The following is a 17,668-nucleotide window of genomic DNA, read 5'->3' on the forward strand; positions in this document are numbered from 1 at the left end:
CTTTTTTTTTTAAGATTTTATTTATTTATTCACGAGAGACACACACACACAGAGAGAGGAAGAAACACAGGCAGAGGGAGAAGCAGGCTCCATGCAGGGAGCCGACATGGGACTTGATCCTGGGTCTCCAGGATAACACCCCGGGCTGAAGGCAGGCTCTAAACCGCTGAGCCACCTGGGCTGCCCTGAAGCAATTCTAAACAATCTAAAACGGAGGATAATCCACCAGATGTTAAGATTTGGGAATTCAAGTCTCTCTTAATCTGCCTCTATATACATTCATACTATTCTCTCTTGCTCTCTTGTCTCAAAACCCAGTAAATGGTAGAAGAAAAGTGGTGAGTAATCTGTTGTGCTAGCATTTCACCTTAGTCAGCTGAAATTTTACTCTCCTGGAATAAATATGTTAACACTGAAGTCAAATTGTTAACACTTTCCCCCTCTTTTATATTTGGCATTGTTCATCTTTTTCTTTGGTTATCAAAATTGGGTTTCACCGCAACATTCAAAGTAATCCACTGAGTCTTTCTATGGGCACTAAATTACTAGACCACTGTATAAACAACCCAATTACTTTAACAGCATTATTGACTGCTGATCAATGCACAATCTATTAGGTCTAGATGGGAGGTATTTATTTTGAAGATGGTCTAAATGTCAATTAGTTATAATGTTATCTAGTTCCATGTCTACTTATAACCATAGTAATAGTCCTGTCCAGTTGCCATCTACCCAAGAAGCCCTTAATGATGCTTCTGTCACAGTAATTCCCTCAAAGAAGCATTGTCTTATCTTTTGTATTTTTCCATTATTCCAAAACATAATAACCTTACTTCTTTGTCATTACCATTGGTCAATACTTATTGAACACCCATAGTTTTCATAGCACTTTCTCTGCAGTTTGAACTTTGGACCTTTGCTCTCATAGGTCAAAGTCCTTACCTATCAATGTCATAATACAAGTGCTGGGAGGGCTTTCACCCCCTTTTCTTTCCTTAAGTGGAAAGAAGAAAAAGGAGGTTGATAGCAAACCTAGCAAATAAATATTGATCCTAGACTCTTTGGGTTTTAATTTTTAAACTTATTCAGGAATTCAAACAATAGGTTTGTATATATCCATTTAATTAAATGTGCTTTCAAATCTTCTTTGTTATTTAGTATATATGATCATATATATGCAATGTGCTATCCTGCTTAGCATTTAATTTTGTATCAACATAATGTGTGGAAGGACAAGGAAACAAATTTGTATATATTTCATTCCATTTCTTAAATAAAGAAATATATATAGAACAAAGAGATGGTACTGAATATATCAAAAAGTCAACAGTGGCTATCCCTGGGTAGTAAGATTTGTAGATAATTTTATTTTCTTCTTTACTGTTTTCCATGTTTTTAAATTTGTCTATAATCAGCATGCTACTTTTATATAAAAAGCAAAAAAAAATTTTTTAAAGATTTTTATTTATTTATTCATGAGAAACACAGAGAGGCAGAGACATAGGTAGAGGGAGAAGCAGGCTCCCTGAGAGGAGCCTGATGCAGGACTTGATCCCAGGGCCCCAGAATCATGACCTGAGCCAAAGGAAGATGCTCAACTACTGAGCCACCTAGGTGCCCCTAAAAAGTAAAAAATTTTGAGTAACATAGATTTATTTGTTTGAAAATCAAAACATACAAAAAGGAATGCAGTGAAAAGTGTCCTGCTTATTCTATGTCCTCCTTGAAGGCAACCACTATTACCTGTTCTGTGTTTCCAGAGATATTCTATAAATACATGTTACTTTAATACTTTAATAATCTGAAAAACTTATTTAAAAATAAAATATGAAACTCTGATCATATCAGGGCTAAAGTGTATATTAATACAACCTAATTAATTAAGTATGATCAAATGAAATATATGTGATGCAAAGGACTTTATGGAATATATGTATTTAGATATCTTCTGCTAGCATTTATTATATTTATATGTATTAATATGGGCAGCCCCAGTGGCTCAGCGGTTTAGCGCCACCTTAAGCCCAGGGCCTGATCCTGGAGACCCAGGATCGAGTCCCACGTCCGGCTCCCTGCATGGAGCCTGCTTCTCCCTCTGCCTACGTTTCTGCCTCTCTCTTTCCCTCTCTGTGTCTCTCATGAATAAATAAATAAATCTTTAAAGAATATAAATATATATTATAATATATGCAGTAATTATTAATAATAATACTAATCTTACATGTTCACATATCTTTCATTAAGGATATTTACAGAAGTACTAGAAAAATCAATACTAAGTCCTATTGGAAGGAAAGATACTAATGCCTTTAATCAATGTGTTTTCTAAGATATATACTCAAGAAGTAAAGTTATTTACAGGCACTTATAGAAGAAGATGAAGAATAGCCAAATACTCAATGAAGTAAAGGAATTTAAAAAGTTTTCACATTTACTTGTGATCATTTTTTTATTTTGCTGAGAAATGCCAAAAAATATATATATTTTAGAAATAGATTTTACTTATTATTGCCATTTTCAAGTTTATTCAAAAGTATAATGAGCCCTTATGTGCCTGTCACCCAGATTCAGCAGTTAAAAACATTACTCTTAAAATCCTATCACATATTTCATACCACTAAAAGTTCACAGATTTCTTTATCATGCTGCACAGATTCATTATTTTCTCACCTTCTAACTTTTGGCAATATTTTTTAACTAATACATTCAACAATAATTGAATAATTTCTGTTCAGGTGACCTAGCAAATTTCTATTCCAATGTATTGTAATGATACACAAGACTGAATCAGACCTGAGTAGAGTGACTCACACAGTAAATTGGCCCAAGTTCACTTTGCTGGATTTTCCCATGCAATTTTTCTCAACTACATATTTAGAGTATGCCCAAGAGGTAGTAGAAGAAAGGGCTTAATGGCTCATTGATTGCACATGGACTGCCATTATTACACTATAGTCAGGCTTGAAATTAGGATTTTTTTTACTCAGAGTTAGTTGGTCTGCCAACATAATAATCTTCTTAATTATGCAAATGATTATTGCTGCTAAGTTAATTCTTTCCAGATCCAGTTTAATAGGGTCTTCTATCCTTTTCCAGATTATCATGGTTTATTCATTTGGGGATTGTGGACTACTTTCTCTCCCCACCAACTCATATCCAGGCAGTGGCCAAATTTCTCATGCATACATCTCTTTATTTTTACTGTCATCATTGAATTTAGACCCTTCTAAAACAGAGGATAATCCACCAGATGTTAAGATTTGGGAATTCAAATCTCTGGATTACCATTGGATTACTACCAGTGTCCCTTTCTTAGTCTGTTCGCAGTGTGAAGCCAGATTAGTCTTCCAGTAAAATGGCTCAGAGCATGTCTTTCCTTTGCAAGGTTTTTTATTGTCTACCCACTATTTGCTAAATTAAATATGAACATTCTGTCCTTAAGGCTACTGTCCTAATACCCATGCAACATAGTCCTAATACATTATTCTTAGCCTTCTATTTCACCTTTCTATCTACCAAGATCCTATGATTCAACCACAGTGTTGAATGTTTTCAACATTTTTCCTAAATGTTCCTAAATGTTTCCTAAATGTTTCTAAATGTTTCCTAAATGTTCCTTGTGCTTCCCTCATTTGACTGTTGCTAAGGTTTTTCCCATGCCTAGAATATCTTCCCCTGCCTCCGTCTCTACCTCTAAATTCTTCTTCTTCCCTCATGGCTCTTTCTGTGTACAGTCTTTTTTCATAATGTCTCTCCCAATCAGAAGGAATATGCTTTTCCTTTGAATTCCACATGTACTTTATCTCTCAAAGGTTTTCTAGCTTAGAATCATTTGTATACTTGTCTGGATTCACATCTTTAGGTGTGAAGTTGGGGTAATGGTAGGGTAATATCTGTATCTTTGGGCCTTTTGAAGTGCCTACTGCAACTATACATGTTACCAGCTGAGCAATAAGTGTTCATGGAATTAAAAACTCAGCTTTGGGGGCTCTTGGGTGGTTGAATCGGTTAAGCAAGCATCTGTGTTTGGCTCAGATCATGATCTCTGGGTCCTGGGATGGAGCCCCATGTTGGGTTCCCAGCTCAGTGGGGAGTTTGCTTCTCCCTCTGCCCTTCTGCCACCCCCCCAACCCTGCGCTCACTCTCTCTCTCTCAAATAAAATCTTTAAAAAAGAAAAAGGGGTGCCTGGGTGGCTCAGTTGGTTAAGCATCTGCTTTCAGGTCAGCTCATGATCCCAAGGTCCTGGGATCCAGCCTCAAGTCAGGCTCCCTGCTCAGCAAGCAAGTCTGCTTCTCCCTCTCCTTCTGCCCCTGTTCCTGTGCTCTCTCTCTTGCTCACTCTCTCAAATAAATAAAATCTTTTTTAAATAAATAAAATTGGGGCGGGGGGGGGGGGAGACCAGCTATGTAACCTATGAAATGGAAGTCTTCCTTTATAATTCCTCCAAGTTTCAAATATGCTAGTCCTAGCTGGGCTATGAGGAAAACCCCCATAGAATTCAGTTCTCCTGGACCTAAGGAGGATTAGCTGTCTTGTACTCATAATTTACTTAAGAAAGAACAAAAATCGGGGCTCCTGGGTAGCCCAGTGGTTGAGCATCTGCCTTTGACTCAAGGCGTGATCCCAGGGTCCGGGATCGAGTCCCACATCGGGCTTCCTGCATGGAGCCTGCTTCTCCCTCTGCCTATGTCTCTGCCTCTTTCTCTATCAGAATAAATAAATAAAATCTTTTAAAAAAGAAAAAGAACAAAAATCGTGTGCTTTTGTTTTTACATTGTAAGAACATATCTACAGAGATCTTAAAAAAGCCCTATTGATTGCTTATTTATCTCTAAGTTTGTCATAGTCAGTTACTATTAGTTGAAAACGTACTTGCACCTTTATTATGTGTTAACTAGAATAGTGAAGAAAACCCAGAAAATACCTCTTTATATAAAAATCACATTTCTTTTTCAGCATGTTTTTTATTTTGATGAAGTCTTTGGTGAAGCATGCACCAATCGGGATGTATACATGAAGACTACTCACCCACTCATTCAGCATATTTTCAATGGGTATGATAGTTATTATTTGCTTCGCTTGGTTCATATTTCTTTATAAGTATCATTTATGTTTTTTATTTTTTTGAATTAGACATTAATTTGTGTTTTAATCCCATGAATTTAGACTCTTCTGAAGAGTGCATTGTCTCTTTTGGATTTACCAAGCATTCAGAAAATTTCAGCAAAAATATAAGTTGTCAATAATATAATATTATCAAAGTCCTCAGAATAAAAAGGCTTAAGTGGTTGTAGTTTGAACTTTTGAAAATAGGAATTAAATATCCTACCCATAGTTCAGTTACTCTTTTCACTGGAGTGGGATAGGTAAGTGACTGTCACCTGTTTTTTATAGATGTATTTTTTAAATTTTGGAATAATTATTCACAATAAACATTAAATGGGACCAAAAAGGCACTAAGGACTCTGTTGTTTATTCAAAATATAGGCATGTATAGATAGAAAATGTCAAACAGCTTGCTAGAATCACGGATTCCAGAGTATTTTGACTTTTTAAAAATAATTCTTAGAACTTTAAAAATATTGGGATATAATTCAAATAAAATTAGATGCACAGATCTTAAGAAGTATTCAAGTTTGATGAGTTTTGATACTTGTATTTGTCCAAGTAACCAATATCTCAAACAAGATAGTAGACCATTTCCATAACCTCCTAGTAAATCTCCAACTTCCACCCTCAAGTCTTATATAACCACTGACCTTTCCTTTACTATAGATTAGTTTTGCCTGTTCTAGAATGTCACATAAATAGAATCATTCCCATATAGGTTCTTTTATGCTTAGCTTCTTTGGCTTAGCATAATGTTTTTTGGTATTAGTATGTGTTGCATGTATCCATAGCTTTTATTGCTGAATAATGTTCCTTTCTATAAATATACCACAACTTATCCATTTTCCTGTTGATGGACATTTGGGTTATTTCCAGTTTGGGACTATAAAGCTGTATGAACATTCTTGGTCAAGTCTTTTTCTTGGACATGTTTTCATTTATCTTGGGTGAAACCTAGAAATGGAATTACTGGGTCATTGGATAGGTGTAGGTTTATAAGAAAGTATGAAACAGTTTTCCACACACCCATTTTATTTATTTTTTAAAAAGATTTTTATTTATTTATTTGAGAGAGAGTGCAAGAGAGCAAGCACAAGAGGGAGAAACAGACTCCCTGCCAAGCAGGGAGCCTGATGTGTTGCTTGATCTCAGGAACCCAGGATTATCACTGAGCTGAAGGCAGATGCTTAAACTGACTGAGCCACCCAGGCACCTCCACATACCCATTTTATATTCCCAATAGCAATATATGTGAATCGAATTTCCTTCTTTAAAAAAAAATTTTTTTTTAGGATTTATTTATTTATTGGAGAGAGAGCATGAGTATCAGGGGCACCCTGTGAATTGCATTTCTATATCACCATATTTAACATCATCAGTCTTCTTTATTTCAGCCAATCTAATGGGTATATAACTTGATCTCATTTTGGTTTGTATTTGAATTTCCCAAATGCCTAATGATGTTGAGAATCTTTTCAGAAATGTGCTCATTGGCCATTCAGATAACTTCATTTGCCCAATTTTTTTCTTTTTATTGTTGTTTTGTAGAAGTCATTAAATTTTTTTGTATTCTGAGCAGGCTGAAAAAGTGAGATTCCTTTCAGGTTCAATTTCTTATGCACAAAGTCTAGGGAGTACTTTTTAAGAGAGCAAGTTTCTAAAGTTAGAATTTGAATGTTAGGCCAGTACCAATTAAAAAATAAGAGGTGCAGGAGTGCCTAGGTGGCTCAGTCACTTGAGCATGAGCCCTTGATTTTGGCTCAGGTCATGATTTTGGGGTCATGAGATTGAGCCCCCCTGTGGGAGTCAACTTGAGATTCTCTCCATCTCCCTCCCCACTGCTCCACCCCTTGCTCATGCATGTGCACACACACACATGCTCTCATTCTCTCTAGTTCTAAAATAAATCTTTTTTTAAAAAAGTACAAGTTAAATGCACCCATTCTGCGAACCATAAGAGACATTTCATATCCATATTTGTTGTTTTTCAAAAAGCGCATCTCTAAAATATTCAGAAGATGAGGTGCCTGGGTGGCTCAGTCGTTAAACTTTCTACTCTTGATTTCCCCTCAGGTCATGATCTCAGTGTTGTGAGATCAAGTGCCGCATTGGGTTGTGCACTGGGTATGGAGCCTACTTGGGATTCTCATTCTCCCTCTCCCTTTATCCCTCCCCTCTTCACATTTTCTGTCTCTCTCAAAAAAAAAAAAAAAACTAAAAAATGTTCTGAAGATAAGGTAGATATTATTCTTTAGTCTCATTCTGCTGAATCTTCTGTAGTTTGTTCACATTTTCCTCCTTTTCCTCACACTGCCTCTACCAGTGTATCCAAGTACCTATACAGCTGGGAGCCTGGATTCAAAAGACAAGGAGTAACTGGTCTCTACTCAAGCAGCTTAAATCTGATTAGTTACCATCTCTTTCTTCTCACACTTCCATGGTTCTTTTGTCCTATTACTCATTCTTTGGTTTCTTTCTGGCTTCAGGCTCCTTTCTTCATGTTCATCTCTCTGCCCACCTCCAGTATCCCCTTACCTCTGTGTCTGTACATAGACATTTTTTCTTGCTGCAAGAAGCTACTTTTATCATTCATCCATGCAATTCCTGTTCAAGAGTCTGCAATAGCTGCTTACTACTTAACATTATGGTCACTTACTGCTCTGCACTACATAGTTGGGCCTCTGATACTCAGATAATCTTGGCCTCTAGCTCCTCTGAAAACATGTGATCAGAAGATTAGTCTCTGTCTTTCTTCTTCACCTCTAATTCTGCAGTTCTTCACAGTCCTAACCACACACATACCCACCCACATGCGGGAATAGTGATTCTCACTTAGAATCACATGATGTCAGGGCTAGAAGGAATCTTAAAAAAAACAAGTAACCTATTAATTTATTAATGAAAGTGAAAACTGAGGCCTTTAGAAAAGCTCTTTTATGAGTCATTCCTCAACTATTTTGCTTATACTGATTTTACCTCTGTCTAAACTTCCTTAATGTTTATGAGTAGTCACTAACACCTTGTTCATATAGTCTTCCATTGTCTATTGTATTTATTTTAATTCTCTATTTAAAGATTGTATTTATTTATTTGACAGAATATAAGCAGAGGGAGTGGCAGATAGAAGGAAAGGGAAGCAGGCTCCCCAAGGAGCAGGGACACCCCGATGCACGGCTCGATCCCAGGACCCAGGGATCATGACCTAAGCCAAAGACAGACACTTAACCTACTAAGCCACCCAGGCATCCCAATTTTCTATTACTTCTTTCATCAAACTTACCTTTTAGGATTAAGGCAAAATCGTCTACTTGATCTCTAGAATGTGGGGCCGTTGTCTTATGATATAACCAGTTCCATAACAAATTCCTATTAAAAAACTCATGTACTTCTTTGAGAATATTTTTTCTTCTTCCTACATTTTTATAATGTAAAGCTCTGTCCTTTCCTTAAAGGATTGTATGCGTATAGTTGAATTTTGTCAGCTATAAACAGGATTCTGTTTCTGATTTTTGTCATGAAAAATCTATGTGTAGATTAGCATTTCTCTTAGTATATATGTTATACAAATTATTTTTCCCCTAGAGGCAATGCCACTTGCTTTGCATATGGACAGACAGGTGCCGGGAAGACCTACACCATGATAGGAACTCATCAGAACCCAGGACTCTATGCTCTGGCTGCCAAAGATATCTTCAGGCAACTAGAAGTATCCCAGCCAAGAAGGCACCTCTTCGTGTGGATCAGCTTCTATGAAATCTACTGTGGACAGCTTTATGACCTCTTAAATAGAAGAAAAAGGTACTGATTATGAGTGGGGAAACTATAAATCTGTACATCGTTGTTTTAGGCCAGAGTCCCACAGGATCATGGAATCATGGGATTTAATGCGAGGCCTTGTTATATTTCTGCCCTTTTGTGAAATAAGTTTCTTGAATCAGATGAATATTTCTTTTTTTTTTTTTAAGATTTTATTTATTTATTCATGAGAGACACAGAGAGAGAGAGAGTGAGAACCAGAGGCACAGGCAGAGGGAGAATGCAAGGAACCTGATGTGGGACTCGATCCTGGGACTCCAGGATCAGGGCCTGGGCCGAAGGCAGGCGCTAAACCACTGAGCCACCCAGGGATTCCCTGAATATTTATTTTTAAAGATTTTATTTATTCATTTGACAGAAAGCACATGCAGGGGGAGTGGGAGAGGAAGGGAGCCTGATGCGGGGCTTGATCCCAGGACCCCAGGATCACGACCCAAGCCAAAGGCAGACACTTAATCAACTGAGCCACCCAAGTGGCCCAGATGAATATTTTTTAAACCATCAGTTCAGCTAGAGAAAAATGTAAATTAGCCTTCCATTAGTATTTTATTTATTTACTTATTTTTAAAGATTTTATTTATTCATGAGAGACATAGAGAGAGAGAGGCAGAGACATAGGCAGAGGGAGCAGGCTCCATGCAGGGAGCCCGATGTGGGACTCGATCCCAAGGCCCCGGGATCACGACCTGAGCCAAAGGCAAGATGCTCAACCTCTGAGCTACCCAGGCATCCCCCATTTGGATTTTTAATATTTATTTTAGAGAGAGACAGAGCAAGCATGGGGAGGGGTAAAGGGGGATAGAGAGAGAGAGAGACCCAAGCAGACTCCTCCCTGAGCTTGGACCCCCGCACAGGGCTCATTCTTTAGGACCCTGAGACCATGACCCAAGCCAACACTAAGAGTTGGATGCCCAACCAACCGTGCTACCCAGGGGCCCTGCATTAGTATTATTTTTATGTGATCAATATCCTAATGTTTATTGAAAGACTATCCCTTTTATTTTGGTCTATGAAAAAGGTCATGATTTCAGGAAGTCAGGATGTCAACGTGTACTTAAATCCTTTCCTATGCTTTTGACCTATTATTACACTAGAAGAACCATAAATAATATTTCCTGCTTTCTCTTATTTTTTTGCTCTCAATAATCTTAGGGTAAATTTAATGATAGTTTTCTGAAATCAGTAAAAAAAAAAAATCTCTCTTCTTCACATTAGACTTTTAGCTCTTATAAGCCCATGCAACATAATACAGTAATTTAGAAATGAATTCAGTAACTCTGACTTTAAATCCCTATTATATTTTTCTGCATAAAGTTTTATTTAGGTTGAAACAGATGACTTCAATCGAGCAGGAAACAATGAAATTGTGAAGGTACCAACTGACTGGAAGAATAAGGAGGAGAGATGGAATAGGGGACGTGGAAGGATAAAAGGGTGTCATAACAGAATTAACCAGACCTGTGACATGTTGGGAGCAGCCACACCAAGTAGAGAGAGTTGACGCTAAGCATGGTAGAGGGCTGGGGAAGCTAAATCAATGACAGAGACTAGCCTCCAGCAAAGGTATCCAAGCCCCTACAGAGCTGTCCAAAAGGATGTGCAAATTCCACAAGCTTCAGGCAAGCACTGGAATGGGAGGTGGGGGTAGAAGAGCAGCTTGAGTTCAGAAGGGAGAGCATGATAGGGCAGGCCCCCATGGTAGAGGAGTACTAGGATATTAAGTTGTGAAACTGGAGAAACCAGCAACTAGGCTTGGGCAGACTGCCATCTGTGGACTATTCCAAAGGAAAGGGGACCTTCAGGTATGCCACAATTCAGAGAATATACAGGTGTTCAGGGTTCTGTCCCGACACAGCAACTGCCAAATAAAGAAGGGTTCTGCTCTGGGTTTGCTTTGGAGGAGAGTTGCTTTTCTTTTTACCTTCTCTGTTGGTTCTGAAGCCTCAAGTTAGCTCAATCACAGCTTCTCTTCCAAGCCCCAGCACTTATTTATGAGCTCTTTCCAGTCAGAATGTATCTGGGCGCTGGGCTCTGGCTCTGGGGGGCCCAAACAGACCAGGTCAACCACTAGCCACTGACAAAATTCGAAGTTAGAGTAAATGAGTGGTGGTGAAACAAGAAAGAAATTTATTTCTGAGAGGCCAGTACTGGGAAGACAGCAAACTAACATTTCAAAGACTGTTTCCAAAGTACCAAAAATACTTCTAGGTTTACGTAAGGAAAATATAGGACAAAGGTTGGTGGGTACTCCCAGGTGGGTCATGAAGGTCAAGTTGATCATTATCTTGGGGTCAGTCGTGAGTGGGGGCTTGCTGGCTCTGGGCAGTCCTTATTGCTTGAAGGGATAGTTTGGATTCTCTTATAGGGATGCTTTGCCTGCAGGATCTTTTTCCTGAATGAAGAGATAAGCTGGAAAGAACTAATTAGAAAATTTGAGGACAAAATGGAGGTAGTTGAAGTCCTCTTCGTTTAAAGAACAGTTGGCAGGAGAATACAAGTTGCTGTGTTTGTGTGTCTGTCTATCCATTCGTCCGTCCAATTTATTTGGGTTAAGGGACAGTCAAGGTGTCTAGTCAGCTATTTGTGAGTGTCATTCTTTAATAAATTACTCATATATTGCCACGGAGATGGGATTATACTAACTCCTTTCTTTGAAGCTTCCTTTTAGGGCTCACTAGGGAAGAACCTACACTTACTCTGCAAGTGTCTTGGGCTGTAGGTGTTTTCTTTTTGTTTTTATATCTCTGGCTAATTGACTAGTATCTCTTTTGCCTATCTTCCTGGGACTTCTGAAATGTCCTGATCCACTCATGGCATACTTTCTGTTTAGAGCTGTTATGCTGTATCCTGTGTGTTTTTTTAATAAAATGTATTTCCTAAAAGTAATAGTGAGACTTTGACAAAGGTGAACAGAAACATACATGCTCAGTCCACCTCTTAAGCTAGAAACCAAAAGTTATGGATCTTCAAATTAACTTTTTTTTTTTTTTAAGATATAATTGGCTTTTCTAAGCAATTCATGAATCGGGCCTCATTCCATCTAGCTAGTAGAGGGAAGGTCCAGGGAATTGTACAAAATGGAAGATTTTTATAGAAAGGAGGCTAGAGCAAGGAAGTTAGTAGCAAAAGAAAATAAAAGATTGTTCCAGGCAAGATCACCTTCCTTTGTGGGGAAGGGCAGGGGGTCTTATTAGGTAGATTACCTCATTTTCCTTTGAGAGGGATAGAGAGGGCTCATGTGACAGATTACCTCACTAGTGCTTATCAAAAAAAACGTCTGATTGAGAAGTTAAAACATACTTCTGGGGGAGGTTGAAACTGCAATTAGGTATGAAGCCACAAATTAACTCTTAAAAGTAGAGGTTAAATTGTTTTTATACCCTTGCATAAAAAGTGATAGAAATATACTTCTTGCTGGGACACCTGGGTAGCTCAGCAGTTGAGCACCTGCCTTTGGCTCAGGGTGTGATCCCGGAGTCCTGGGATCAAGTCTCACATCGAGCTCCCTGCATGGAGCCTGCTTCTCCCTTTGCCTATGTCTCTACCTCTCTCTCTGTGTCTCTCATGAATAAATTAAAAATATATATATATTCTTGCTTATAAGATTTTAAAATCTAGCAATACATTTTGGGCTGTCCATTAGGAACTTTTCTGGGGTGAGCTTAGGGTGTAGGACCTAGGAAAATATGTTCAGGAATGACATGAGGACTCCAAAAGCTAGGTCCTTCCTTTATTCCAGAAGCCTGACTGTACCAATAGTTGTTTTCTGAGAGGTCACAGAGATTGGTGAAGCTGATTTCTTTCAGTCCTTCTATAAAAGTTTAGAAACTTGGGGTGAAACCTAAACTAAGGAAAAATGTTTGTTTTTTTTAATTTTTTTTAAATTTTTTTTTTTTTTTTAATTTATGATAGCCACAGAGAGAGAGAGGCAGAGACACAGGCAGAGGGAGAAGCAGGCTCCATGCACCGGGAGCCCGATGTGGGACTCGATCCCGGGTCTCCAGGATCGCACCCCGGGCCAAAGGCAGGCGCCAAACCGCTGCGCCACCCAGGGATCCCGGAAAAATGTTTTTTAACGGCACCTGAGTAGCTCAGTTGGTTAAGCTTCTGTCTCTTGGTTTCCATTCAGGTCATGATCTCAGGATCATGGAATCAAGCCCCACATTGGGCTCCCCACTTAGTGGAGAATCTGCTTGTACCTCTTCCTTTGTTCCTCCCCGCCCCCCCCATGCCACCCTTTTGCGCATGCTCTCTCTCTCTCAAATATTTTTTTTTTCTTTTTTAAAATATTTTATTTATTTATTCATGAGAGACAGGCAGAGGGAGAAGCAACTCCATGCAGGAAGCCCGACATGTGACTCGATCCCGATCCCCGGTCTCCAGGATCACACCCTGGGCTGAAGGCAGCACTAAACCGCTGAGACACCCGGGCTGCCCTCTCAAATCTTTTGTAAAAAAAAGAAAAAAATTTTGAGAAAATTATTTCCTTTTTTGGCTGTAAAGTGGAATTCCATTCTTCTTCTTCTTTTTTTTTTTAAGATTTTATTTATTCATGAAAGACACAGAGGATGGGAGAGGGCAGAGACACAGGCAGAGGGAGAAGCAGGCTCCATGCAGGGAGCCTGATGCGGGACTCCATCCGAGGTCTCCAGGATCACACCCTAGGCCGAAGGCAGCTCTAAACCGCTGAGCCACCCGGGCTGTCCAATGGAATTCCATTCCTAACTTCAATCACTATCTTATTAAGGGAGAAAAATAATCTTAGAGTCTTTAATAGATTCAATCAATACATGTGCCTTGATGTATTTGGTTTAATGATGATAGACCACATAACCTTATACAGACCTGAGAAATTCAGTCACAGCACCAGCTCTTCTTCCTCCCTTGGAAGATATATCAAGACTCCTTAGGTTGGAAATAAAGTAGAACCCCACTTATGCTGGCTTAAGCTATTTAGGGGAGGCATTGGCTCATATAATTAGATAAAGCCTAGAGGAAAATCAGGCCTTAGGATCTATTTACTCTAGCAGCTCAGGGATGTTATAAGGACCTAATTTCTTTGCTCAGCTATGCTTTCTATGATGTTAGCCTCCAAAATTGGCTCTCTGGTAAATACAGAATGGCTACCACTGTTCCTAGGGCCATGTACTTTCACTTCCAGAAAGAAAGAGCACCAGCACCTCACTCCCAGGCAACCTAACAACCAGAGACTAGGACTTTATTTTGATTGGACCAACAGAGTTCCCATATCCAATCCTGAACCAATCCCTGAAGCCAGGAATATATGACCCACTGATTGGCATAGGTCTGGATCTTATGTTCATTCTTTTAATTGTAGCCAAAGATGCTGACTTGTTTATAACAGTCAAGGAACATCTCTGAAGCCCAGGGCTGGTGTCAGGAGGTGTGGGAGTAGACCAGGAGTATACACATTAATCTCACTCAAATAACAGAACTGCCATCTAATAGGAGAATGATGGAATGGTTTCTGGGGAGGCAAGAACAAAGTCCATTACAGCAGGTCTGCCATACTAACCATCTTCTTATATCTGCAGGCTCTTTGCAAGAGAAGATAGCAAGCACGTGGTACAGATAGTGGGACTGCAAGAGCTTCAGGTGGATAGTGTGGAGCTCCTCTTAGAGGTAACTCTTCTTTCCTTAGTACCCACCCCCTGCAACAGCCTAAGTACAGAGAAAGAATTCATTTTTCCTATCTAACAAGTAAAATGGACTCAGATTTACCCAAAAGGCTATGACAGGCATTCCTCTTCACATTTATAAAACATGAGTCCTCTAAGAAGACAGCTCCTTTCCCTACAGGATTGTTGTTTCATTGCCACAGAGCATATGGGAGAACCTCATGCATGAGAGGGATACTCTTGTGCTAGTTTCACAGGCTGCTAATGTATATTTCTAAGGTAGTAGGAAAAGCTGCTAGAGAGAACTATTCTTACTTTAAGTAAAAATTTTAATAGGTAAGAGGTGCCTGGCTGGCTCAGTCAGTGGAGCATGTGACTCTTGATCTCAGGGTGTGAGTTTGGTGTAGAGATTACTTAAAAAAAAATTTTTTTAAATGGGTAATACTTTAAAAAAAAATGGGTAATACTTTCACATGGTTTCAAAATTCAAGAGGTACAGGAGTGCCTGGCTGGCTCAGTCAGTTGAGCATCTGACTCTTGATTTCAGCTCAGGTCATGATCAGGGTTGTGAGATCAAGCCCTGCGTCAGGCTCTGTGCTGAACATAGAATCCGCCTGTCTCTGTCACTGTGCTTCTGTTCCTGCCTCTGCTGGTTCTCTCTCTCAAAGAAATAAATAAAACCTTTAAAAATAAATTCAAGAGGTACAATGAAAATGTCCCTTACATTCCCTTTTCAAACTGAGGCAACTAATTTTAATAGTTTTTTTTTATATCCTTCCAAAAGTATTTTTAAATCTTCTTCTATTAAAAGTTATCTTTTGGGGCACTGGATGGCTCAGTCGGTTGGGATCTGCCTTCAGCTCAGATCATGATCTCAGGGTCCTGGGATGGAGCCCCACATTGGGCGACCTGTTCAGTGGGGGTTTGCTTCTCCTTCTCCCTCTCCCCCTCCTCCCTGCTGTGTTCTCTCCCCCCCCCTCTCTCTCTCTTATTCTCTCAAATAAATGGATAAAATCTTTTTTTAAAAAATTTATCTTTTAACACTCATTATTATATATAAACCTTACAAAAATATATAAGAAGACAGAAAAATAAAGGCCACCTCCAACTAACTGTATTTAACTCCCTACCCCCATTGAGATATCCACTGTTAACAATTTAAAATATTTTTTAAAAATTGTTTAAAATATTTAATTTTTTTTTCCTATTCTGGGAATTTATTAATTTATGTACAAATAGATTTTGGTGACTCTTCCTTTAATTCAGTGGTCCTCAACCCTGGCTTTACATTAGATCATTATTAGGGAGCATTTTTCCCTTAAGTAAAAAAAAAAAAAAAATGGTTTAACCATTTTTATTGTGAAAAATAGTACTCTACAGAAAAAATGCCTAAAGCCTAAATGTGTTTAGTATAAAGAAACCAGCACCTTTGTAATCAGTTACTCAGATTAAGAAATACATTTCAAAAAAAAGAAAAAGAAATACAACATTTCAGCACCCCACAAACCCCTAAACAACTTCCTACTCACAGTCCCCTATGATCCTGACATTATGCTTTTTCTTTTTCTTTCTTCCTTTCTTTCCCTTTCTTTCCCTTTCTTTCCCTTCCCTTCCCTTCCCTTCCCTTCCCTTCCCTTCCCTTCCCTTCCCTTCCCTTCCCTTCCCTTTCCTTTCCTTTTCTTTTCTTTCTTTCAAGATTTATTCATTTATTTTTATTTTCACTAGTGCCTTGCGGGGAGGGCCAGAGGGAGAGAGAATCCCAAGCATACTCCCCACTGAGGGTGGGGCCTGACTCAGCTCAATCCCAGAACCCTGAGATCTTGACCTGAGCTGAAATCAAGAGTTGACTACTTAACCAACTGACCTACCCAGGCGCCTCTACGCTAATCACTTTCTTGTTCTTTGTTATAGTTTTGCCACATGTATTATTCATCCATTAGCTATATACCTTCATTTTTGTCTGTATTTAAACTTTGTGTGAATAGAATTCCACTGTGTTTTTTAGTGTCCCCTTTTGCTCAACATTATGCTTTTGAGTTCCATCTATGTTTTTGCAAATGGCTGTGGTTTTGTTTTTATTTACTGTATAGTATTCAATCATGTGAATATACCATAGTTTATTTAACCATTCTGTTAAAGGATTCTGTTAATGGATAGTTGGGGTTGTTTCTTTTTGGTCACTATTCTGAACGTTGTAACTGAATATCCTTACCCATATATTCCAGTACACAGCATATGAGTTCTCTAGGATATTATCTAGTTGTGAAATTATTGGTTCAGAGGACATGCATATCTTCATTTCACTAGATGATGTACCTGCTTTCCAAAGCTATGTACATTACTATAAGCAGCATACGAGCAATCTGATTGTTCTTCATTCTTGCCAGCACTCTCTGTTGATTTTTAAATTTTTACCAATCTGGAATTGTTTAATTATATCCCATTGTGGTTTTATTTTGCATTCGATGATTGAGAATTAAATGAATAGCTTTTCATATATTTTTTTTAAGATTTTGTTTTTAAGTAATCACTATACCCAATGTGGGACTTGAACTCATGACCCTAAGATCAGGAGTCACTTGCTCTACCAACTGAGTCAGATGCCCCACTTTTCATATTTTTATTTATCTTATAGGTTTCCTCTTTTGAGAATGCCAGTTAAGGTCTTTTCCTCATTTTTTTTTAAGATTTTATTTATTTATTCATGGGAGACACACAGAGAGAGGCAGAGACATAGGCAGAGGGAGAAGCAAGCTCCATGCAAGGAGCCCGATGTGGGACTTGATCCTGGGACTCCAAGATCACGCCCTGAGCCAAAGACAGCCACTCAACTGCTGAGCCACCCAGGTGTTCCATTTTCCCTCATTTTTGGGTTGTCCATCTTTCTGTTACTGATTTGTGTATTCTGGATGTGAGTCATTTGTCAGATATTTGTGTCTTAAGCATGTTGTCTCATTCTGTGATTTGTCTGTCTTTTTAGTTTCATTAGTCTTTTTAATGTTTGCTTGAGTCTCCCTGAAGCCAATTAAATCAGAATCTCTTGGGATGAGGCCCAAATGTAGATATTATTATTTTAATCTGAAATATAGGTTACATACATTAA

General features: G+C 38.6%; 1 protein-coding gene across 2 annotated transcripts in view; it reads left to right on the forward strand.

The window, feature by feature from the left end:
- Positions 1-17,668, forward strand: part of KIF24 (kinesin family member 24) — a 78,732-nt gene that overhangs the window by 34,139 nt on the left and 26,925 nt on the right. For both annotated transcript variants that reach the window (XR_008661416.1, XM_055301991.1), the window contains exons 4-6: positions 4,958-5,055; positions 8,693-8,908; positions 14,482-14,569. Coding sequence is in view for 1 of the 2 variants with exons in the window: in XM_055301991.1 (XP_055157966.1) it covers positions 4,958-5,055; positions 8,693-8,908; positions 14,482-14,569 (402 nt within the window). In the remaining variant the exon portion in view is untranslated. The remainder of the gene's footprint in view (positions 1-4,957; positions 5,056-8,692; positions 8,909-14,481; positions 14,570-17,668) is intronic.

The sequence above is a fragment of the Nyctereutes procyonoides genome, unplaced genomic scaffold, assembly GCF_905146905.1.
Source record: "Nyctereutes procyonoides isolate TBG_1078 unplaced genomic scaffold, NYPRO_anot_genome, whole genome shotgun sequence".
Classification (NCBI taxonomy): Eukaryota; Metazoa; Chordata; class Mammalia; order Carnivora; family Canidae; genus Nyctereutes; species Nyctereutes procyonoides.